Below are 24,734 nucleotides of genomic sequence, written 5' to 3'. Positions count from 1 at the left end.
GTTTCCTCAATGTAAAGTGCATTTTTAATTGTTTCTATGACTACAATACCATTATGTGTCTATAAATCTGAATAATTTCACTAGCCTCACTTACACTTGTCATGTCTCTAGTTGTGCCATTAGCCCCTTCTCTGCGTAATCCTATTCAGCACTCAGACTCGCCGTGTCTGCTATTGGTCGGTGGGAGCGAGTGTTATTACCGCCGCTCCTTCTCTGCCATGTTTCAACATGCGCCTTTTGCCGATAAGTTCATTTCTGCAAGCTGCAAGTGAAGCAGTCGATACTAGTCGAGCCATGAGTGTTGTCAAAGCGCTATTATTTTTGCTGGGGCTAACGATGGGTGAGTGAGTAAATAGGCAGATATGTTGAATGATGAGCGAAACAGCGTAGGGTTCACGAAAAAGCGACCTATGATAAATACATTTATTTTGTACTAAGAGGAGTAAGTTAGTTCCTATGATAACAGAATTGTTACACATGCTTCTTAAAGGCAGGAATATGTGATAAGTTGAGAGAGCTAAAAGTTTTCTATAGACGACTATTCACATATTTCAAATATTCCCTTGCCGTAGCTTTGACTACCATAAACACCGACATAGTAACTACCCAAAAGACACGAAAGGCGTGAATAGAATAGAATACGATTACGAATAGACGAATGTTTGCTGGAAGCAGAGTCATAGCATCAATAACTAGGAAGTCGTAAGGTTAAAGGGTAAGTGCCTCATTGCCATGCGCACATGGTCTGAGCACAAGAAGGACTATCACGAGCTACGAAAAAATCAGCGATAACCTATACACTTGTTTTCTGTGCAAACTAATCTCTAATGTAAACACTAGTGCTCCAATGATATCTAAAGGTGCCGTCGACTTGACATTCTCACAGTCCGTTCAGAGAATAGCGAATTATTTCTCTGCTGTCTAGTCATAGGATTTTTATATACGCTACTTTTCGGCCACTTCATTTCTTTCATTTCAAGGTCTTTTATGGATCTTTTAATGAAGAACTTGCAAAGACCATCACAGCCAGGCGCGTAAACAGGGGGTGCGCAGGGTGCGTGCTTTTTCCATATGTTTTCTATGACTGCGCACCCCCCCCCCCCCCCCTCAGCCAATCCTAGGTGCGCGCCTGACAGCATCAGCTGGTTACGGAGGGAGAGGGGGTGTCGAGCCGAGGAGCTGATAGCGGGTGGAAAAGAAAGGAAGGGAAAAGTGTTTGTGTGCTAGGGAGGGGGTTGGGTAGGGACTTCGGAGGCTGAGAAGTTAATAAGGGGCTGAAAGAGAAAGGGAGGGGCTGTGGGGGGGGAGACAAGGGCGGTTCAAAGGCTGAGAAAATGGAGGGATGGGGAGAAAAGAAGGGGAGAAAGGTGTGGGTGAAGAAGGGGAGAAGAAAATAGAAATGGTGACAAAGCAGCGCGCCTCAGACTTCTATCTACTAAACATATATAAAATCAATGGCACCCATTACTTAACAGGACCGTAGAAATAATCTTGAAGGCCATATAATTTCAGTCCCCCGCCAAGCAGAAATTTTCGGCTTTCAGCAATATTCGTGACAATGCTGCAGCGCTTATTTTTGTTATACTTTTCTTTATTTATCAGGACGGTACTGAGTGTAGCCTGATTTATCAGACGTGTGATCGTATACTGAGTGAGACGATTTCAGTGCTTCCTTTCTATGAGAGGCTTCATCTATCGGCTGTTTATTTTTAACCCCACCTTACAGAGATTCAGTTTAACAACAAACCCATCGGCATTTTGGCTGAAGCACTTTGTGACCTTTGCAATTCGACACCAAGATCCTTCTTATTGTAACCAATCAGAGCTCGAGTTTTTGGCGGTCGATTACTTTATGGCTAACCGTCTCGTAAGTTGAACCATTTAGACATTGGTCAGCGTAACGAAACGCCGGCCGTTCAGACATAAATACAATTATAAAGGTAGGTCTGTATGTTTATTCTTTATTCTATGTTTTATTGTAGTCCGTTTGACAGACAGGGGATTCAATAAATGCGCAGTTTTATGTCTTTCCTACGGCAAGTAGGAAGTAGGACAGCGTATTTTGTTTGAGTAACGGCTAGTGGTTATTGGCGGAAATTTTCAATTAAAAGAGAACAGCCGTAACAACGCGTTACAGATGAACGTCACCTTAGAGACAGTAATTACTCATATTGTGTTTGTTTTACGAATTCTTTGATTTGAAAGCTGGTTATGAACGATTTGACCCTACAACAAAAACAAAATCCTATTTCGATAACAATTGATGATAACTTCAATTTCTCGATTTAGAACTCTCGAGCTTTCCTCTCCGCTCTCGTAAACAGACTGCTCTACCTATAAACGGACAATATCTACTTTTCAACAGATATCTCTACTAAAAGACATTTCTAATTGTTAAATGACATCTCTACTCGTTAAAGGACATCTCTACTTGTTAACGGATACTCTCGTAAGCGGACATCTTTGAGGCTATAAAAATATTTTTTGTTTATTCTTGCTTTATATTCTTAAATTACATTATTATTTTTAAATCGTATTCTTACTACTTGGACATTAATGACCTTATAGCAAAATCTTATTTATTTTTTTTTATTATCATTACAAAACGCCCGTACCTAGGATTTTTCTTTGGGGGGGGGGGTGCGAAATCCGAAAAAGTTGACCTAATTTTTCCAGGGGGGGGGGGGGAGGGAGGGAGTTCTCTGATAAAAATCTAACCACCTTAGAAAGAACAAAAAGGGATTTTTTTCATGCCTTTGCAGTGTCTCTACGGGACGTTTTTTGTCGAATTTGGCTACATACCAGAGTGATCTTGCTTATGATTTTGAGTTTTGTCTACAAACTACAAATAGCACGTCTATTGAGAACCAAAAATGGACTTTCGGCCGTTGGGGGGGGGCGTTCGCACCCCCTGTACCCCAACTGGGTACGGGCCTGAAACGACTAACCCCCAGGAGCTACAGCATGGCAAACAGATACTTTCCATACATAAGGTCTTGTACCATTTCCTGTTTCAGATGCAAATCAAGTTCCTGTATCGCTGCCTCGCTCTTCTGGTGCTGGCCGCCTCCAGCAAGGACTCTCACGGCTTTACTCTGAACCAACATGATGAGATTTTCCCCCGGTCTCCTCCTTTAGCGGAAATCCAGAAAAGCAACAGCGCAGGAGCGATCAAGGGGGGTGTAAGAGAGCCCGCACACCCTTGCGCCAGTACAGTGAAGAACCACACGGTAACCACAAAAGACGGGAAGAAAATCCAGTGCGTCGTGCCTGATGAGAAGACACTTTTAAACAAGTTGGAGAGGATAGGCGGATACAACAGACACTATGTGGCGGTCACTTTAGAAGAGGCCGAGAAATACTTTGATGACTTGGTCAATGGCGGTGCGGTAAGCAATGATACCATAGCATGCATAGACGGCACAAACTCTACCGCGCTACGCATACCATGTTTGACGGTGAACCTAGAATCTGATTCCTCTTGAGGGGCATAAGTGATTGGGCATCCTTCTACAATTAACGCGCACGTTACCATAGGCACGTAAGCCCAGGATTTGATTCATTGGACGCGCCTAGCAAATTGGGTAGACAGTTGTAAGCACTAAATCTAAAACGTGAAAGGGATGTTAGGGCGAGGAAGAGGAAAGGGGAATATGGAATTAATTCTGAATTATTTGCTTGCTTTTTAAAGTTTACCCCCCCCCCCCCACCCCACCCCTCGCAGAAAATTTTCCTTCGGAACTATCCAAAATACACTGTTTACACGATAAAACGTGTACATTTGGTACCGAATATTAGCAATGATAGCCCAAAAACTCCACTGAATTTCCTACCTCTCCATGAGTATTATTTCCGAATCGCAAAACCTGGGTATTTGGGATAGGGCAGCGTGCGCATGAAAGAGCCTGTAAGGGAAATATCTATCCTACCACGCTACCAATCGCGTGCTGTTAATGCTTCTTTTCCTCCGGCGCCATGACATCATTAGCTATCTTTTCAGATTACCGACCAAACTCTTGAAGAGAACCGGATCAGCTCTAGGGAATGGGACGTGATTAAGCAAACAGTCAACTTCTCTGGGGGGACCACCAGTAGCAGGCGGAAGCGCCAGGTTGCCGTGGCATGTCGTAGCATGACCACAGTCCGAGGCACTCATCTCTGCCCTGCCTGTCAACACGTCACCAAGCTAGACGACAACATGTTCCCGCGGTACATCAACGAGCTGAGCTGTGACGGCAGCCCCGCGTTTTATGCAAACACCATCCAATGCCTGGGTAACATGGGCAAGTGCTATCAGAACTCAATGAATGTCGACCTACTCACGCGTACCGATAACTACATCTCCCAAGGCGGCAACATGTACCTGCAAGAATGGCTGCCAAAAGTGCAAAGGATTAACACTTGCTGCGAATGCGTGCTATCTACTTGATGATTTGAACTCGTGTCAAAATCCAGAATCGTGTCTGGAAATTTAGACAGAGGCACATAAATTGGTTACCGTTCGGTTTTATAGAAAATATGGAAAGGAGAATACATTTTTCATATGTTCACAGTAAATTCCATAGGGGGGAGGAGTGGGTGGGAGAGTTTCTCCTTGGCCCAGTGCCAAGAAAACACCTTTGTCAAGTCTCAAAATAGTTAACAAAATTGTACGGAGATACCCCAAAAAATGTAGTGATGATTACATGCTCAATAAACCGATAAAGTACATTCGTTCGTTTATCAATCAGAATTCTTGAAAATTCCTCCTGCATATAAAGTATACGAGAAGGAAGGAAACGGGGAGAAAAAGGAGAGGATGTGGGCCGCCATTGATCAAAGGCGTAGTATGAGGAAAGGTTCTGATCCATCAAAGCCGTAACAAACAAACAAACTTGGGAAATGATACAAGGGTTATTAAAAAAAACTGGGAAAGGGGTATAGGCACGCCCCTACTGATCATGTTTTTTTATAATTTCATTTAAAGAAATAGGGGAACATTGGCCCTTCCATATTTCATTTGTGTATATGGGTACTCATTGAATGTTTGCGTGTCTGGGTGAGGTACTTACTGTATCTAATGTGTGTAGATGGGTACTCACCGAATGTTTGCGTGTCTGGGTGAGGTACTTACTGTATCTAATGTGTGTAGATGGGTACTCAGTGAATGTTTGCGTGTCTTGGTGTGGTACTTACTGTATCTAATGTGTGTAGATGGTTACTTACTGAACGTTTGGGTGATGTACTTACTGTATCTAATGCGTGCAGATGAGGTACTCACTGAATGTTTGCGTGTCTGGGTGAGGTACTTACTGTATCTAATGTGTGTAGATGAGGTACTCACCGAATGTTTGCGTGTCTGAGTGAGGTACTTACTGTATCTAATGTGTGTAGATGGTTACTTACTGAACGTTTGCGTGTCTGGGTGAGGTACTTACTGTATCTAATGTGTGTAGATGGGTACTCACCGAATGTTTGCGTGTCTGGGTGAGGTACTTACTGTATCTAATGTGTGTAGATGGTTACTTACTGAACGTTTGCGTGTCTGGGTGAGGTACTTACTGTATCTAATGTGTGTAGATGGGTACTCACCGAATGTTTGCGTGTCTGGGTGAGGTACTTACTGTACCTAATGTGTGTAGATGGGTACTCACCGAATGTTTGCGTGTCTGGGTGAGGTACTTACTATATCTAATGTGTGTAGATGGTTACTTACTGAACGGTTGCGTGTTTGGGTGATGTACTTACTGTATCTAATGCGTGCAGATGAGGTACTCACTGAATGTTTGCGTGTCTGGGTGAGGTACTTACTTTATCTAATGTGTGTAGATGTGGTACTCACCGAATGTTTGCGTGTCTGGGTGAGGTATTTACTGTATCTAATGCGTGCAGATGATGTACTCACTGAATGTTTGCGTGTCTGGGTGAGTTACTTACTGTATCTAATGTGTGTAGATGGGTACTCACTGAATGTTTGCGTATCTGGGTGAGGTACTTACTGTATCTAATGTGTGTAGATGGGTACTCACCGAATGTTTGCGTGTCTGGGTGAGGTACTTACTGTATCTAATGTGTGTAGATGGGTACTCACTGAATGTTTGCGTGTCTTGGTATGGTACTTACTGTATCTAATGTGTGTAGATGGTTACTTACTGAACGTTTGCGTGTTTGGGTGATGTACTTACTGTATCTAATGCGTGCAGATGAGGTACTCACTGAATGTTTGCGTGTCTGGGTGAGGTACTTACTGTATCTAATGTGTGTAGATGAGGTACTCACCGAATGTATGCGTGTCTGAGTGAGGTACTTACTGTATCTAATGTGTGTAGATGGTTACTTACTGAACGTTTGCGTGTCTGGGTGAGGTACTTACTGTATCTAATGTGTGTAGATGGGTACTCACCGAATGTTTGCGTGTCTGGGTGAGGTACTTACTGTATCTAATGTGTGTAGATGGGTACTCACCGAATGTTTGCGTGTCTGGGTGAGGTACGTACTGTATCTAATGTGTGTAGATGGTTACTTACTGAACGTTTGCGTGTCTGGGTGATGTACTTACTGTATCTAATGTGTGTAGATGGTTACTTACTGAACGTTTGCGTGTCTGGGTGATGTACTTACTGTATCTAATGTGTGTAGATGGGTACTCACTGAATGTTTGCGTGTCTGGGTGAGGTACTTACTGTATCTAATGTGTGTAGATGGGTACTCACCGAACGTTTGCGTATCTCGGTGAGGTACTTACTGTATCTAATGCGTGCAGATGAGGTACTCACTGAATGTTTGCGTGTCTGGGTGAGGTACTTACTGTATCTAATGTGTGCAGATGGGTACTCACTGAATGTTTGCGTGTCTGGGTGAGGTACTTACTATATCTAATGTGTGTAGATGAGGTACTCACCGAATGTTTGTGTGTCTGGGTGAGGTACTTACTCTATCTAATGCGTGCAGATGAGGTACTCACTGAATGTTTGCGTGTCTGGGGAGGTACTTACTGTATCTAATGCGTGCAAATGAGGTACTCACCGAATGTTTGTGTGTCTGGGTGAGGTACTTACTATATCTGATGTGTGTAGATGAGGTACTTACTGAATGTTTGCGTGTCTGGGTGAGGTACTTACTGTATCTAATGCGTGCAGATGAGGTACTCACTGAATGTTTGTGTGTCTCGGTGAGGTACTTACTATATCTAATGTGTGTAGATGAGGTACTCACCGAATGTTTGTGTGTCTGGGTGAGGTACTTACTGTATCTAATGCGTGCAGATGAGGTACTCACCGAATGTTTGCGTGTCTGGGTGAGGTACTTACTGTATCTAATGCGTGCAGATGAGGTACTCACTGAATGTTTGTGTGTCTGGGTGAGGTACTTACTGTATCTAATGCGTGCAGATGAGGTACTCACCGAATGTTTGTGTGTCGGGGTGAGGTACTTACTGTATCTAATGCGTGCAGATGAGGTACTCACCGAATGTTTGTGTGTCTGGGTGAGGTACTTACTGTATCTAATGCGTGCAGATGAGGTACTCACCGAATGTTTGTGTGTCTAGCTGAAGGGTTAAAGTGCTCCAGCTACCGTTGCGCATCAGGCAGTCCGTGCAACAACGCCACAGAGACGACGTGCAACACAGGCATGGGAGAGGACCGCTGTGTCTCTTACAAGTACGAAATAACATAACATATTCATTCCACACTACCCATGTGGGAGAAAGATGCATGTTATTGCAACTCTGCGCATGCGTGGTAATCATGTTCCAGCTTCCAGCACAGGGTGAAACTCGTTCTGCGCATGCGCACTAACGCCATATATATTTTGTGGTATTAAAATAGCGCCTTTATCTGAGCAGGTTCATCGAGAGGGGATTGGTTCAAGAGTTTCGAGGCTGTTTCAGGGCTTATCAGTGCGCACCCCACGTGTTTTGTGACGGAAGGAACAGTTCGGGGACCGTGACCGAGTGCATGATGGGATGCTGTGACACAGACAGGTGCAATACCGGACCCTACCCCGAACTGCCTTTTAGGCCCACCGGACCCACTGGTAATCCACCGCACCCACAGGTAGCACACCACACCTACGGTTAAACCAATGCACCCACAGTTAAACCAACGCACCCACAGGTAAACCAACGCACCCAAAGGTAAACCAACGCACTCACAGGTAACCCACCAGATCCACAGGAAACCCACCAGACCAAAAGTTAAGTCACCGAACCAACAGGTAGCTCACCGCGGCCACAGTTAAACCAACGCATCCACAGGTTACCTTCCAGACCTACGGGTAACCCACCAGTAAACCACCACACCCACCACACCCTGTAACCCTTGGGTAACCAACCCACTGCCCCCACAAGTAAACCACCGCACCCGCAGTAAACCCACCGCATCCGGAGGTAAACCACCTGAGCCACCGGTAACCCACCACACTTACATGTAACCCACCAAACCCACCGAGAACCAATCTTGAGCTGCTATTTTTATATATAACTCTCTTGGTGTTGCGTTACAAACAGGTTCTGACTTGAGTAGATTATCGTGTATATAACGCTTTCTGTGTTGCGTTACAAACAGGTTCTGACTTGAGTAGATTATCGTGTATATAACGCTCTCTGTGTTGTGTTACAAACAGGTTCTGACATGAGTAGATTATCGTGTATATAACGCTCTCTGTGTTGCGTTACAAACAGGTTCTGACTTGAGTAGATTATCGTGTATATAACGCTCTCTGTGTTGCGTTACAAACAGGTTCTGACTTGAGTAGATTATCGTGTATATAACTCTCTTGGTGTTGTGTTACAAACAGGTTCTGACTTGAGTAGATTATCGTGTATATAACTCTCTCTGTGTTGCGTTACAAACAGGTTCTGACTTGAGTAGATTATCGTGTATATAACGCTCTCTGTGTTGCGTTACAAACAGGTTCTGACTTGAGTAGATTATCGTGTATATAACTCTCTTGGTGTTGTGTTACAAACAGGTTCTGACTTGAGTAGATTATCGTGTATATAACGCTCTCTGTGTTGCGTTACAAACAGGTTCTGACTTGAGTAGATTGTCGTGTATATAACGCTCTCTGTTTTGCGTTACAAACAGGTTCTGACTTGAATAGATTATCGTGTATATAACTCTCTTGGTGTTGTGTTACAAACAGGTTCTGACTTGAGTAGATTATCGTGTATATAACGCTCTCTGTGTTGCGTTACAAACAGGTTCTGACTTGAATAGATTATCGTGTATATAACTCTCTTGGTGTTGTTTTACAAACAGGTTCTGACTTGAGTAGGTTATCGTGTATATAACTCTCTTGGTGTTGTTTTACAAACAGGTTCTGACTTGAGTAGATTATCGTGTATATAACTCTCTTGGTGTTGTTTTACAAACAGGTTCTGACTTGAGTAGGTTATCGTGTATATAACTCTCTTGGTGTTGTTTTACAAACAGGTTCTGACTTGAGTAGATTATCGTGTATATAACTCCCTTGGTGTTGTGTTACAAACAGGCTGTGACTTGAGTAGGGTTTCGTGTATATAACTCCCTTGGTGTTGTGTTACAAACAGGTTCTGACTTGAGTAGGGTTTCGTGTATATAACTCTCTTGGTGTTGTGTTACAAACAGGTTCTGACTTGAGTAGATTATTGTGTATATAACTCTCTTGGTGTTGTGTTACAAACAGGTTCTGACTTGAGTAGAATATCGTGTATATAACTCTCCTGGTGTTGTGTTACAAACAGGTTCTGACTTGAGTAGATTACCGTGTATATAACTCTCTTGGTGTTCTGTTACAAACAGGTTCTGACTTGAATAGATTATCGTGTATATAACTCTCTTGGTGTTGTGTTACAAACAGGTTCTGACTTGAGTTGCTATTCGTGTGTATATAACTGTCTTGGTGTTGTGTTACAAACAGGTTCTGACTTGAGTAGGGTTTCGTGTATATAACTCCCTTGGTGTTGTGTTACAAACAGGTTCTGACTTGAGTAGATTATCGTGTATATAACTCTCTTGGTGTTGTGTTACAAACAGGTTCTGACTTGAATAGATTATCATGTATATAACTCTCTCTGTGTTGTGTTACAAACAGGTTCTGACTTGAATAGGGTTTCGTGTATGTAACTCTCTCTGTGTTGTGTTACAAACAGGTTCTGACTTGAGTAGGTTATCGTGTATATAACTCTCTTGGTGTTGTGTTACAAACAGGTTCTGACTTGAGTAGATTATCGTGTATATAACTCTTTTGGTGTTGTGTTACAAACAGATTCTGGCTTGAGTAGATTATCGTGTATATAACTCTGTTGGTGTTGTGTTACAAACAGGTTCTGACTTGAGTTGCTATTCATGCCCTCGAGGCAGCAAGTGCGACAACGTCACGGTGCAGCGGTGTGGAGTCGACCCCTTGGTGTCCGTAACTCAGGACCGATGCTTGTCTATGTCCATCAAGAGACTTGTGAACGGAACGGAGGAGTCTTTAGGGTGGAAAACCTGCGGGGTCTCCACCTATTGCGGACAGACCGGATGTGACGCCATCAAGACCTTGATTTCAGGCGTGACAGACTGTACGTCTTATTGTTGCTTCGGGAATCTTTGTAATGCCGGCTGGGGACTGTTGACAACTGCTGCGTCTACTTTGAAGGTCAACCCAAATAGGAGTTCGACCGTTGGTGTCTTCACTCCTCTTTTCCTCGCTTTAGTGATAATTCCGAATTTGTTATCATCATAGCCACGGCGTTGATCTGGTCACTAGAAGTCCGAGACTCGAGAAAGAGGTCTGTGAACACTAGGAACGTAAGAAAGAGACGAATTGAGAAAAAAAAGATGTCGCGTGATGCCTTCAGAGGAGATTTTAAGCGGGCCACCCTTATACTTTTTATTATTCAAAATCATGTTTTTATTTCTTTCATGAAATGAATCTAATCTAATCTAATCCTACGCGTACTTATGTCTTAATAAAACATTCGTATGGTGGAGTTGAACTCAAGTTTTAGTAACCTATAAAGGATGTTGGAATTGAGAGCGGAAAATATCAAGATACCATGTTCTTCCACATTCCATACAACCAGCAAACTAAGTGTTGTTTTGAGGAGAGGAGAAGCTTTTTTTAGTATTGGCCTGCCTTTTACGTTTATGTTTGTAGGCTTTTTGTTATAATTTTGTTATTTTTTTGTTCTTTATCGTATTTTAAAATCTTTTTTCTTTCTGTGGGCTCTATTGGTATTTTAGCATCTCTGTTTTACCAAATATGTTTCTATCCTTTGTTTCAAATGTCAGCTTTCAGATGTCCGCTTATAATTATTATATGCTATATATATTTTTTATTCATAAATTCGTAAATGACGACAAACACGAAAATAAACAATCACCAGTTTTACATTATAACTGATGAAGTAACGTGTCACCATTTATTTGTGCTGTTGAATAAAATCACTACTTTGTGGTCTATATCCTCACTGCTGTCACATAACTACATTGACTAGAACTGTGCATTTTCTTTGCGGGCATACCTCCATGACCGATGTGGTCTATTGTCGCACAGAGGTTTCAACACCTTGTCGAAAAGAATACCAAAACAACAAACAGCCACGTTCCAAACAAGGTTCAAATTGCTTGCCAATAAATATAACACAACGAGCAAGTGTTAACTGCAAAGGATAGCTGTATACTGGGTCTTAAAGGTTAACAGATCTTTATTATCGATGCGGCTCTTGTCTAATGGCTTACCACCGCATAATAGAATAATTCTTTTGTTTGCCATAGATTTCTATTCAGTGAGGGTATCCCTGGGTATGTGAGGTGTAAGGGTTGAGCTGTTGTTTTTCTGCGCTTTTTCTTCTCATGGCGTTGTATTCTTTCTTGCTTGCGTTATTCCTGCTAATACCAGTCTTCATTGGTTACGGTAAGTGCGTTTAGCAATATTTTCTAGCATCTGAAACATCGGAAATCACAGTCGCTTTTTGTTTTTGTTTAGTTAAGTGCATATTTTAGGTTTGTCGAATCGCACTGATTGAATTAGTGCACGGCCCCCAAAAAAATTCGTGTCTGTTTAATGCGTGTATGTCTATGTATACAACTATTTCACTAAACGTTTTCAGTGCAAATGGGGAATGTCGATTCTACGACCGAAAGGTGCTTATGGGTACTAATTATTTGTAGAGCTCGAGCGATTTCAGAACCATACATTAATGACCGTTAATAAATAATCCTACGATTTACACATATTTCTTCTATATATTTGTTTGAAATATATTGTGATCCATAGTTCCTTTTGGTCATAGAGCCGCCCTGTCCATTTGCCATTCGCTATCTGCACTGACAACGTTTTTTTGAAATAGGTGTATAACGGGTAAGCTTGAAATACATTTTGGCCCAACAAAAGGTCCAAACTGTTTCAGGCCCACAGAAAACCTCGGTTTTGGAGGCAAGGACGATTGTGCATAGTTTTATTTATGTGTTTCTAGCTCACGGGCTGAAATGCTACTCATACATGTGTTCTAACGCTACAATGGGGATGCCAAAATGCGCTCCTCCCAAAGTGGTCACGTGTCGAAAGGACCCAGCCTCCCCCGTCCATCCTGACCGCTGCATTACGCAAAGGTGGGTTATTTAGACTACTTTCAGTAGTCTCTATTATTTATATGTCAAGGACTGTACGCGCGCTGTGATTTGCTGGGTCTTCATGACATTCCCGTATTGCCTCAGAGGGCATTACGGAATTGCGCATGGCCCTTAAAAAACTTTCAAATCGGTTTGAGTCGTTAAAAAATTTTTTTTTAATTTAATACTCATCTAAAAAATTAGGCGGAGTTTGAAGTGCACTCCACCCCCCACCCCCTCCCCCCTCAGCAAACGGGCCTGATTTTCTTGTAATTCGCTTGCAGGATACGCGCAGAGCCGATGAAAGGCGTGGTGATCCATCGGGAATACCGAGGCTGCTCCCACTACTTGGAGTGTGAGTTACCCTCCCTCTGTCGGGGCGCCAGTGATCACGAGGGACAGTGTGACGTCAGCTGTTGTCAAGGAGACCTGTGTAATGATGGAAGGCCCGCTGATCCTGGGCCTCGGTTGGCGAGACAGACAGGGCCCACAGGTATTCCCCATTAAAGAAGGCCAATCACGCCACCATTTTATGCTCCCGCTCAATATTAAGTCACACAAAGAATCAATTTTAATCGGTTAAATTCAATTAATTAACAGAGAACCTTTTAATCACATATCATTGATAAAGTATCAGTCTTCAATCGTGGATGGTTATTTTGAATTTTACTTGCAAATAAACTATGTATTTTCAATTATAAACAATAATATAACAGGAGAAGATGACAGACATTCTCTAAGCTCTTCTTGTATTCCTGGCTTGGCTTTAGGTGAACATGGCGAAAATACAAAAGTTCACATGCTGAATGCAATTGAGTATAAGCAGCATATATAATCCCCAGCACCCCCTCTGGCATATAATGCAAGCGGAATTACCGATCAAATATTTAGAAACTTTTAATCCCTTCAAGAAGTAGGTTACGTTGTGGTTAACACGTGTTGGCTGTGTGGCTGATCACATCATTTTTATGAAGAACACCTGGGGCTATGTTTATGTTGTGTTCATAGTTAGCCTCCTTTGCAGGAATCGCTTTGACCAGAAAGAAGCAGAAAAGAAACACAGGCGCTCGGGATTCCTGTGGTGATGCGTCGAGCGGTCCTCTTTTTCCGCTTTTGGCATTGTCCCCTCCCCCCTTAACAAAGGAATTTGTCGACCACAGGAATCCCGAGTCTCGGTTTCTAACGTTCAGAGATGCCTGCGGTGGAGGCTAATTCATAGTCACCATGAGCTGATGTGCGTCAATACACACACGTTATATAGCTATATTATCATATTATCAAGTTCTTCAGGCGCGTACCCAGGAATGGCTTAGAGAACGGTCCTTCAATAAGGAATGACTTTTGGCCGCCCAGGGGGGTCAAAATGTAGCCCCACCCCACCCCCTCCACACACCCCGTGCACCCCCTCCCCTGTGTAAGCACCTGTTCTTATCTTGGACACTACTCTTGGGTTGATGTTGCAGGCTCTGCCCTCGCCTGTTACGCATGCTCCAACGCGACGCAACCAGGCGAACACCCCTCCATACCATGCGATAAGCCCGTCAAGCAGACCTGCGGCAACGACCCGCTGACCAACCTACCGCAAGACCGCTGCCTCACTATCGTCATGGAGACGAAGGTACCGGGCAGTGGTCACGTCATGCACCAGGAGATGCGCAACTGCAGCGCTGAGCATTACTGTAATGATATGATCTGCGCAAACGCGAACATGAGTGGCCTGCTGACCAAGTGCTCGGTGTCGTGTTGTCACGGGAATGGTTGTAATAACGAGGGCCTGGCTATACCGACCAGTACAGTGGTCCCTTCGTCAGCCTCGGAGGAAGGCGACAAGTACGCACGCGCAGGAAAGCCCTCACCGCCCCCTGTCATCACTGCCGTGAAACCGACATTGACTTCCGGCGGAAGTAGAGTCAGCATGCACGAGGCACTCTCGGTTATTTCTGTGATGATAATAATTCAACTTTATTTTGCAAATATCTAACGTAGCAAGTTATTATGATAACAAATTTGTAAAAGACAACTAGTCCCGGGGGTGGGGGACTCCGTCAAAAACAGACGGGTGTCATCTTCGGTGTTGACCACACGTTGGGTGTGGTCAACAGAAATTCTTACCCCCAAGAGATAGCAAATTAGGTGTGGTCGAAGGAAGTTTAACCCTTAGAGATAGCAGAATGGGGTAACCATTAAACACCCACTACGGAATAGCAGTCGATCGAATTCTATACCCTACGAGATAGCAGAAAAATTCTTCAACACTCCCTAAGGTATAGGAGATGGTCAAAAGTTTATACCCTTAAGATAGGACGATCACCCGTCTATTTTTATGGAGAGTCCCCACCCCGGGTAACTAGTTTTAAAAAGCAGAAATGCAATCCCTAATAAATATCTCTCTCGCTAAGAGATACTATAAAAGTTATAAAGAATAAAAAATAATGATTATGACATATTTCGATAATTATTACATGTATCGCCCTATCGCGACTGGAGCCAACACTTAGTCAAACTGAAAATAAATACAAAGTTTGTGTAAATTTAACTAGTTTCAACTCTCGTTTGTGTTTTCAGTTTAGTTTAGTTTCAGTTTAATCTTTGTTTATCGAGGGTAGCATATTTAACCGAATATACAGTTTTCTAACATATGGCCCTCGGTTAGTAAGCACTGTCACTGGGGGTGGTCACTGCCAGAGGGTTTATTGCGTCCCCAGTGGTTCTTTTACGTCCCTTCGGTTCAGGTTAGTGTAGTGCAGCTGGAAGAGACGGGACCTCCGGTTTAGTGTCCTTATCCGAGAAGACTGGAAACACGGGAGAATAACTTCAACTCACTTGTGACACAAATTCGAATCAAGGCAGGAACCCGAAAAAATCCCCAGTTTGAGACAGGATTCGAACCTGGGCCACAGCGGTGAGAGGCCGACGCGCTAACACACTAGGCCACCCATGAATCATGTTGCCATGATTCAAAGACTCCCGTGTCCTCCCGGGCTTTGCCTCATTCATTTATTAGTTCAAATGGTCCCTATGAACTTAAATAAGCCAATGAAAAGAGAAAAGGTTCTATCTAAGCTGAATAAGTTAATCACGCAATACTTCAAGTCCCACGGATCATTAACGTGATAGTCCTAGTACTAAGCATATAAACGTGAAAATGTTCAAAACATGATATATCATATATTTTACCATATTGGTGCTTTCTATGTTTTAATGTCATTTTGCTGACTCAGAATATAACGCGTAAATCAACTTGAAAACAAATTAGTTTTTTGTTTCATTAACCGCTTCTCCATTTACCGGCATGCCACTTGGTTGATCTTTGTTATCTTGCCCCCAAAAGAAGTCAAATAGACACGTGCAAGACGAGCATTATTTCTGCTATAGGCCGATTAGGGGCTCCCAGGAGACCTAAGGCGTGTGCACCTATCTTGGTCTCTTTAAAGGACTAAGGCGTAAGTTACACGCGCACCTATCTTGGTCTCTCTTAAGAACTAAGTCGTAAGCTACACGCGCACCTTTCTTGGTCTCTCTAAAGGACTAAGGCGTAAGCTACACACGCACCTATCCTGGTCTCTCTAAAGGTCTAAAGGACTAAGGCGTAAGCTACACGCGCCCCTATCCTGGTCTCTCTAAAGGTCTAAAGGACTAAGGCGTAAGCTACACGCGCATCTATCCTGGTCTCTCTAAAGGACTAAGGCGTAAGCTACACGCGCACCTTTCTTGGTCTCTCTAAAGGACTAAGGCGTAAGCTACACGAGCACCTATCCTGGTCTTTCTAAAGGTCTAAAGGACTAAGGCGTAAGCTACACGCGCCCCTATCCTGGTCTCTCTAAAGGTCTAAAGGACTAAGGCGTAAGCTACACGCGCATCTATCCTGGTCTCTCTAAAGGACTAAGGCGTGAGCTACACGCGCACCTATCTTGGTCTATCTAAAGGTCTAAGGACTAAGGCGTTAGCTACACGCGCATCTATCCTGGTCTCTCTAAAGAACTAAGGCGTAAGCTACACGCGCACCTATCCTGGTCTCTCCAAAGGACTAAGGCGTAAGCTACACACGCCCCTATCATGGTCTCTCTAAAGGTCTAAAGAACTAAGGCGTAAGCTACACGCGCACCTCACTTCATACCGAAGTTGAGGTGTACTCCGACTTAACCCTTGTAGCTTAGTATCTGCAAAATTGAAATCGGCTTAAAGTCGCCTCCGAGCGTATTAATTGGGCACTTAAACCTTTGGTAGAGTTGGTAGAGTAAGAATCCACCATAACGTTGGCTTGGAGACCCGGCGTGATTCTCGATCATCGATAACATAGCTTGACGCCTTTTTACCACCCTCAGGATTTTTTTTATCTTCCTTACAGCATATCGGGTCGCCCCCATTACCACAGTTTTTTATTCAATTCCATGACAACTTGTACGACTGTCCCTTCTCCCCCGCGTCGTCTCACCCCTCCCCCCACCGTCTCAGTGGTAACTTAAAAACGCGTAGTAAGTCATTCATGCGGAACCATTTGTTGATTATTTGGTGGTGACACGGAAAGCGCGAGGATGCACACATTGGTGAATCGGGATTAGTTAATTACGTCAGACTGCGTTCGTCCAGTCAAACATCAAATCGTACTTTAAACACTGTCACAGCGAACGACGTGCTTGTCTTGATGAGCGAGCAAACACGATGAAGAGTTAAGCCGTCCGCGCCAAGGGGGTAACACACACAGGCATGGAGATCTTGATATTGCCGACGAGACATGTTCTTCGTCTTCTTCTTCTAGCATTCGTCATCCTTCCAGGTAATCGACCGCTTTTTGGTTATCAAAGAAAAATGTCGGATAAATCATACTTCATACTTACCCTGGTGCTTTATGATTCCTAAAATCTGAAAGATTATGAATGATACGATTTAACGTAGTGATAAAACATGGAGTGACGGATTTGTGTGACATTAGAGTTAACCGAAAAGCTGATGAAATGATTAGCTTGGCCGTTCCCTAGATGGGGGTGGGGTGGAATTAAAGACTTACTCCCTGCGCATTACGAAGTAGTGAACTGATGTGTCAGTCCATTCGTGATTCTGATCTACTTCACTAGCCACGTCTTATGCACTTCAACTTTCCGCCTGTAATTTGCACTCGGTAATTATTGCAGCTAGCGAACCTGAAAAGAACATACTTTAGATGCGACAGCCATAACGGAACGTGACGCTCTTTTGAAGTCATCTTTAAACTTCGGTCCAAAATCTCATAAAAAATAACATGCAAAGAAATTTCAATTAATTATTATTAACAAATGTTCTTACACCAAAGCCAAGTGGAATGTTTTTGAAGGTGGCTTGTTTGGTTTCGTGGTTAGTTGTTTTAAAATTGCCATAATCTTTGTCACGACATTTTATACTATTCTACAAGACTCTGTTTGCCACAGCTATTAATTGTTTATAATAAGTTAGAATATGAAAGCGCATCAAATGTTCCGGTACCCATTTAACTCATTGTTACGTGAACGTTAATCTTTTCGCGCGCTCTAAAGAACATACATCAGAATTATTCAGAGCTTCTGAAACTTCCTTTTAAAAGAATAACGCATAAATTACTTGTAAAGTTCTAATGAGAAATCGATATAGATCTTATCTGCTGGCAAGAACAAGATTAGTCGTAACCGCATCAAGTAATGATACAAGATAACGCCTAGCCCGCACTGGGTACGAAACATGTTGGATATACAAGCACTCAAAAGGATCGAAGCACTCGGCGCTCTACAAAAATACAACAGTTTCTCCGTTAAATAGAATCTTGTAAACTGTTTGCTTTACGTTCAGTTTGCTTAGGATGTCCGTAATCTGTTTTAGATGAGAGTATAACATAATCAATAATAAACTTAATACATAATGCACCAAAGTAACATCCCGAAAACCGACTTGGTCACTTCATGGGCGTTTTCTTAGCCAAACATTGCTAAAAGGGTTCTAAGATGCGGTTTCTAAACCTTCTAGAATACTTAGTGATTGTTTGAGAACGCTAATCCCTGTACTGTACTTTAGCATTACTTGTGCAGGGCTCACTTAGGCAAACCGAGGTCAGTTCGTAAGGGGCATAAAGTAAGACTAAAATATTCATCTAGACCAAGACGCACTGACAGGCGATCTCGTTAATTTCAGGCCCTTGTTTGGATTTTTAAATCCCTAGAGCTATTTCTAATTTGATTACGCTCGCGCAGAGTCGTATTTACAATGTGTTTTGATGTGTGGATTGTGTTTTATGTAGATCAAACCACACGGAATATTGTGGGTTCATAGCGCTGGTAGTTATATTAGCGGTATTTTCTTTTGAAAACAGCAAGATAATTAGTTTAAGTATTGATCGCATGGTATCGCTAACAAAATGTGTTGCCTAGCTTTTGCGACCAATGCAATGTTGCGAATAATATATGGAAATATTATTATATGTTAGCATTTTCTGTGATCAATAAGTAGATTTTAAGGAAAGTGGCGATAGTCCCTCAAACTCGCGCGGGCTGCCGTAAGTGTTCAAAAGAACAACTTTTTCTGTGCTATAGAAAACAAAACAATGTCATTTCCATAGCGCCTTTATTAAAAAAATTAAACCGCTTTCTATATGATGTATGAAGCATCAACATCGTATTTTAATTCAAACAATTTATAGTTAAGTTAGATAAGAGATATTTGTTATCGTAATCAGTCCATGTATGTGTCGTAAAGTAGCAGGTTGGCAATTGGATGTAGAATTGTTGTCAGTCAACCATTCGAATATCTTCTGTCATTCTCATTGCTGTCTCGAATAATCAGTTTTGCAAGAAACATTTCTATTACTCTTCCTTTTATTTGTTAACCATTTTTGTTTCTCAAGCTCGGAAAATCAGCATATACATGCAAATTATGGCCTATACGCTGACTCGCAAAGCGCCCGAACACAAAAAAACCCTGACCCTTAAAGATGTCATCCAGGGGAGGGGGAAACTCTCTAGAAAAGAAGACAGGGGCGGTGTCACATCTTTTCTTAGGGTATAAAATTGCCAATTGCCATCCCATAGGGGGGTGTTGAAGGAGTATTTCGATTTTGCCTTCGACCAACTGCTATTCTAAGGGGACGTTTATCAAATTTTTTTTCACGAGATAACAATCTCTTAGGGTATAAAATCCGACCAATTTCTATTCCTAAGAGGGTGTTTAACGTTTTTTTTTTCGATTCTGTTATCTTTTAGGGTTAAAAATTTCTCCAACTACACCCAATTGCTATCCCTTATGACTAAAGAATGTATGTTTACTACTCCCAAAGTGCCCTCCCTAATCGCCGACGATCACCCCCGTCTGTTTTTATCGGAATCCCCTCTCCCCCCCGGGATGTTATACTCTCTTGATGCAGTATCTTTTTTATCTTCTTTCTAGCCAGTTCCATCATATGCAGTCAATGTCAACCCAACGCCATGTTAGATGTCACGTGTGCAAACAAGACGACGGTTGGGCCATGCGGGAACGACCCGAACGGGCGCGCGTACAACGCGTGCTACACCACCAGCAAGGTAGAAGACTTCCCTTTTGTCGGCGTGCGGTTCTCGCAGGAGAAAGGCTGCGCTTTCAAGGCTGAGTGCAACTTTCTAAGGACGATCAAGTGCGATGATATCGACGGGTTTTTAAAAAGCTGTGAGCTTTCGTGTTGCACTGGGGATAATTGTAATGAAGCGCTGTCCTTGGGGATGTCAGAGCTATCTACAGGTGCTACCATATCAATGGAATCACAACAGGAAATGACGTCATCGATGTTTCCTACGCATGCGCAAACGGTAGGAATAAGTCCCACAACGAGTAGTAGCGCGGTCGCGCCTTCATCAGTTGTGAGTCAGCCGACCAATGAGACTTTGCCTACGGTAGGGAAAAGTAGCGCTGACGGGATGATGACGTCACGTTGCTTAGTAACAGGCATGGTGTTCACGATATATAGGGTTCTTAGAGATATGCTTTAAAATTATATATTAAAAAACAGAGTATAGACCATGGGGTAGTTTATTTTAATAGATAGAGTTGTCAACCTAGACAGGAACTAGCTATGAAGTCCCTGAATTCCATCACTCTACATTTCTGCAAGGTCTATCTAATATGAGTATTTCATTTATAGGGATCGCACTATAGTCATGCTAGATTCATAGTTATCCAGCTATCTAAAAAAATAAAGCTGAGCCGGCTGCTTATGATTTTTATTATGTCTGACTCACACTATCTAAAAGCAAGACATATGTTTTTGTGGCATGGGTCAGTCATGGGGACTGGGGACTAACATGGTTGTGACCTCGATGAGAGGTTCTTTCGGAGAAGCAAGGTTTCTTAGGACCCTGATTGATTGGGGGAGTTGGGGGAGTGGGGACTTCAGGCTTCAGACCCAATACCCAACTTGCTGAAGTGGTGCCCTCCCTATAGTGCTGTAGCGTAGCAGGCCTCGAAATATTGGGGGCACAATAAAAAAAACATTAAGAAAATATTTTAGGGCACGGTTACTCCACTGCTGTCACTTTCTTTATAATTCCCCCATTCTATATAATGCCCCCAGCCCCCGCTCGGGCAAGCAAGGCACAGGGACGGGATACGCGAGCGTGTGGACTGTGAACTAGCCGCTGATACCAAGATACAGGGGAACTCATTTAAGACCTAGAGCCTGGGCCACCTCTGGTTAGCTTGGTGCTCAAAGGAGGGATTGGAACTATTTGTAACTCATTAATAACAAGCAGTGGAGGGGGTATTAAACGAACGGTCAAATAAATGCTTTCTTCTATTCCCTGGGAGATCTCTTTCAAGGACCACACAGTGTGAATAAGCGCCTCGGCCTTCTACGTAGTAGTTCTTTTCTCTGTCACGCAACGCACTTGAGCTCAGTTACTACTAACGTTATCGCCTTGCGTGAGAGAGGACAGAAAAGACAGAGTATGAGACTATATATTCAAGGCTCTATTTTCTCCTGCTGCAATCTAGGACACTTCTCTTTATTGCATAAAATGATTTACACAGGTATACAGTTCAACGACTGATGATCTGGCCTTTTAAAGCCCAAGCACATACACGAAAATAGACCAAAAACCACAGCCCTGCGGGCGAATAAGTCCCTCGCCCTTTTAATAGAAGCACCATAAAAATATGTTCTGTCTGAAACATTTCAATGCTTGCAACCAAGCCCTGACGTTAAAAGGTCGCATCCTCAATTGACTTTAACACCTGTACATGTAAAAAGCGGTTCTTATCAGCTCATGGCTGAAGAACCCTGAAAAAGTAGTGCTGGTAATCCCTGTAATATAACAGGTATTCTGATCAATTCCCAAGCCTCCTAATAGTCTGGAATTGATGACTTGATCTGTCCGCGGGGATCTCACCAAAGCATGTCCCTTTTTCTTAATATTTCTTGTTGGGAGGTGATATAACTGTACCTGTATAGTTTTTTTTTTCACTCCTTTTCGTGAAATAGTGCGCCGAACCCGAAATAGTGCCGAAATAGAGCAATCGGGACACATACTGAGAACAGCGACATCCAGGCCATCTCCCGGAACAAAATATCAAGCATTTTTTTTCTCGATGAAGTGCCATTCTAATTTTTTTTTTACATCGCAGCACCTCCTGGGAGAATGAACGAAGTTAATGGATTTAGCATCTTGTTGTTCTGGGGGGGGGGGTCCTTAATTTTTGGTCGCCTTTTTTGGGGGAGGGTCAACATTTTTGGGCTTTAAAGTGGGGGAGGGTCGACATTTTTTAAACGGAAAAAATTCAACTTGGCATCGGGGGGGGGGCCCGATAAATAAAAACGGCGATTTTCAGGAGAATATATTTCGACAAAATGAAGATCCTAAACAGAAAATCGCAGAATGTCATGAATGCTGGCCGTTAAATTTTTCTTAAAATTTACGCCTTTTGTGGTTTAACGTTTCACCTTTTTGGACTCTCCACTCGCCTCGCCTTAAAATCAAATAACGCAAAAAGTTACTATCATTCCACTGGCAGGGTACCTCCGGTCATATCACGGATTTGCGCCTGTATGCTTTGCTGGCGCGTACCAGGGTGATGCGCAGGGCACCCCCCTTGGCGGCCAACAAGTGGTCAATTTCTTATTAAAGCCGCATTGTCACCAGTTTACTTCCGGAGGTCCGACGGAAACCTCAACCGTTAAATGACAAAAGAATCTATTAAAATCCGAGATATTATACAGGCCATCCGCTCTAAATTATCAATCACATCCTCAAAGAAACTTCCAATAAACACACTGCTTTCAATATTTTGAAATATTTTTCGCGTTTTCCGTTAAATATCATCGGATATTGTTACGTAATCGACCGGAAGTAAACTGGTAACAATGTGGCTTTAAGGAATCTCCAAATACTATGCTTTTTACATATGATACCTATGACTGCGCATCCCCCTTAGTTAATCCTGGGTACGCCACAGCCTCAGTCGTAACGCCGTTGTGTCCTGGTTGTTGTGAGATCTATCTAAGAATAAAAAAAGCAAGGGAAATTGTTCTTTTACGCTCACACAACTCATACATTTTTACGCATTGCTGTACATATTAGCGGGGATAAAATCCACATCCATAAAAAATTCAAAATTAAAAAGATCCTTTTTTTCTTATTATATATATTTATTAATAAAACTTTTTATAATAAAAATAACAAAGATCTGACAGCTTATTAGACACTGAAATGTGCTTTTTATATGATGAATACAACATTATATCTCAAGTGGGTTCAGTTAAGCGTGGGTACTTGCGCGAACATGGCGAAATCCAGAATCATTACCAGAAGGTTTTAACCGCTTTCACCAGGGAAGATTTCGGATATGTTATTTTTGAATATTTTTACTGTGTTGGAAAAAGTCCGCCACAAGTAAGCCAGTAAAGGATAAAAGGGGCAAAATCTTGACAAGCACAGAAGACCAACTGAAGCGATGGAGAGAACACTTTCAAGAAGTTATCCAGACAACTCTACAGGACGCCCTTCCATTGCACATCAGAACTGGTCCTATCACTAAAACTGAGGTGAGGAATGCAATTAAGACCCTGAAGAATGGTAAGGCAGCCGGGCTCGGTAATATTCCTGCGGAAACTTGGAAAAAAGGAGATTGGATCTCAGAGAGCGTTCTATATTCCCTTTTAAATAAAATCTGGAACGGTGAGGTTATGCCGACGGTGCTCATAGTGAAGTTACCTAAGAAATGTGGCCCCTGAGTAATTGTGCCAACTCGAGAAGTATCATGCTACTGTCTATCGCCAGTAAAGTTCTCCGCAGGATTATCTTGTCAAGGCTGCAAAGCCCAGTTTAAGTGAAGCTTTGAGACGAACAGGCGGGCTTCCGCAGGGAGCGTTCATGCTGCGACCAAATAACAACCCTAAGAATCATTATAGAACAGTCCCTCTAGTGGAACTGTGGATTTTCAATGGTGTTTGTTGATTTCGAAAAGGCTTTCGACTCCATTGACAGGGAGATGTTTTGGAAGACCTTAAAGACCGTGAAAATGATTTTGGTCATCTATGACGGCTTTCAGGAAAAAGTACTGCACGAAGGGAAGATGTCTGAAGCATTCGAAATGCAAACAGGAGTAAGACAAGGATGCCTACTCAGTCCACTCTTATTTCTTATAGAACTGGACTGGGTAACAACTCAGGCATATGGAGAGAACAAGACCGGAATCGAGCTCTTTTGACTAAAGCTCGAAGACCTGGAATTTGCAGATGATATTGTATTACTTAACAAGAAGATCGCCCATGCACGGAACAGGTTTGAGGCATTGCAAGAAGAAGCAGCTAAGTTGGTTTTAAAGTCAACAACATAAACCAAGGAAATGAGAGTAGCAACCCCGGAGCCATTATGTGTAAAGGTCAACTATTAGAGCGGGTAGAAAGTTTTACTTATCTTGGTAGTATCGTCAACACTACTGGAGGCTCTAATGAAGATGTAGAGGCAAGATGCAGAAAATCACAGGCGGTTTTCTACTTGTTAAGACCTTGGAAGTCTAAGTATATATCCCTACAGACGAAACTAAGAATTTTCAACTCAAATGTAAAATCTGTCCTTCTCTAAAACGGATCGGAAACGTGGCGGCTAACCTCTATTATCATCCAGAAGTTACAGTCCTTTGTTAATCGAAGACTCCGCTACATCCTTATCTCAAATGAAGTTCCGTGGAGATGCACTGAACAAG

General features: G+C 42.7%; 3 protein-coding genes and 1 long non-coding RNA gene across 8 annotated transcripts; 3 read left to right on the top strand and 1 right to left on the bottom strand.

Moving 5' to 3' along the window:
• Positions 1–145: 145 nt before the first annotated feature.
• Positions 146–11,411, top strand: LOC5512281. Of its 4 annotated transcripts, none has more exons than XM_048730275.1 (4): positions 146–340; positions 7,529–7,640; positions 7,826–8,016; positions 10,289–11,411. In XM_048730275.1, exons 1-4 carry the CDS (start codon positions 229–231, stop codon positions 10,690–10,692), a joined length of 819 nt encoding a protein of 272 aa, XP_048586232.1. In that variant the 5' UTR covers positions 146–228; the 3' UTR covers positions 10,693–11,411. The 4 variants fall into 4 exon arrangements, with proteins under 4 accessions (XP_048586232.1, XP_032237639.1, XP_032237638.1 ...); XM_032381747.2 differs by lacking the exons at positions 7,529–7,640; positions 7,826–8,016; positions 10,289–11,411 and adding exons at positions 1,603–1,940; positions 3,018–3,389; positions 4,001–4,710 and having other exon boundaries at positions 189–340; XM_032381748.2 differs by lacking the exons at positions 7,529–7,640; positions 7,826–8,016; positions 10,289–11,411 and adding exons at positions 3,018–3,389; positions 4,001–4,710 and having other exon boundaries at positions 187–340.
• Positions 11,412–11,707: 296 nt separating this feature from the next.
• LOC116618242 lies at positions 11,708–15,099 on the top strand. Its single transcript, XM_032381746.2, has 4 exons — positions 11,708–11,865; positions 12,428–12,563; positions 12,848–13,056; positions 14,027–15,099. Exons 1-4 carry the CDS (start codon positions 11,805–11,807, stop codon positions 14,542–14,544), a joined length of 924 nt encoding a protein of 307 aa, XP_032237637.1. The 5' UTR covers positions 11,708–11,804; the 3' UTR covers positions 14,545–15,099.
• Positions 15,100–16,929: 1,830 nt separating this feature from the next.
• LOC116618246 lies at positions 16,930–18,019 on the bottom strand. 2 transcript variants are annotated; one of them, XR_007312420.1, is made up of 3 exons: positions 17,847–18,019; positions 17,572–17,704; positions 16,930–17,426 (listed from the first exon to the last, which is right to left on the bottom strand). It is a non-coding gene; the product is annotated as an uncharacterized LOC116618246 (long non-coding RNA). The 2 variants fall into 2 exon arrangements; XR_004296105.2 differs by having other exon boundaries at positions 16,930–17,704.
• On the top strand, positions 17,053–21,327 carry LOC116618245. The gene is made up of 2 exons (XM_032381754.2): positions 17,053–17,340; positions 19,950–21,327. The coding sequence occupies exons 1-2, from the start codon at positions 17,271–17,273 to the stop codon at positions 20,522–20,524; spliced, it is 645 nt and encodes a 214-aa protein (XP_032237645.2). The 5' UTR covers positions 17,053–17,270; the 3' UTR covers positions 20,525–21,327.
• Positions 21,328–24,734: the final 3,407 nt, after the last annotated feature.

This window comes from Nematostella vectensis, chromosome 1 (genome assembly GCF_932526225.1).
Source record: "Nematostella vectensis chromosome 1, jaNemVect1.1, whole genome shotgun sequence".
Taxonomy (NCBI): Eukaryota; Metazoa; Cnidaria; class Anthozoa; order Actiniaria; family Edwardsiidae; genus Nematostella; species Nematostella vectensis.
The sequence above is the reverse complement of the archived record's forward strand: the minus strand, read 5'-3'. Positions and strand labels throughout refer to the sequence as shown.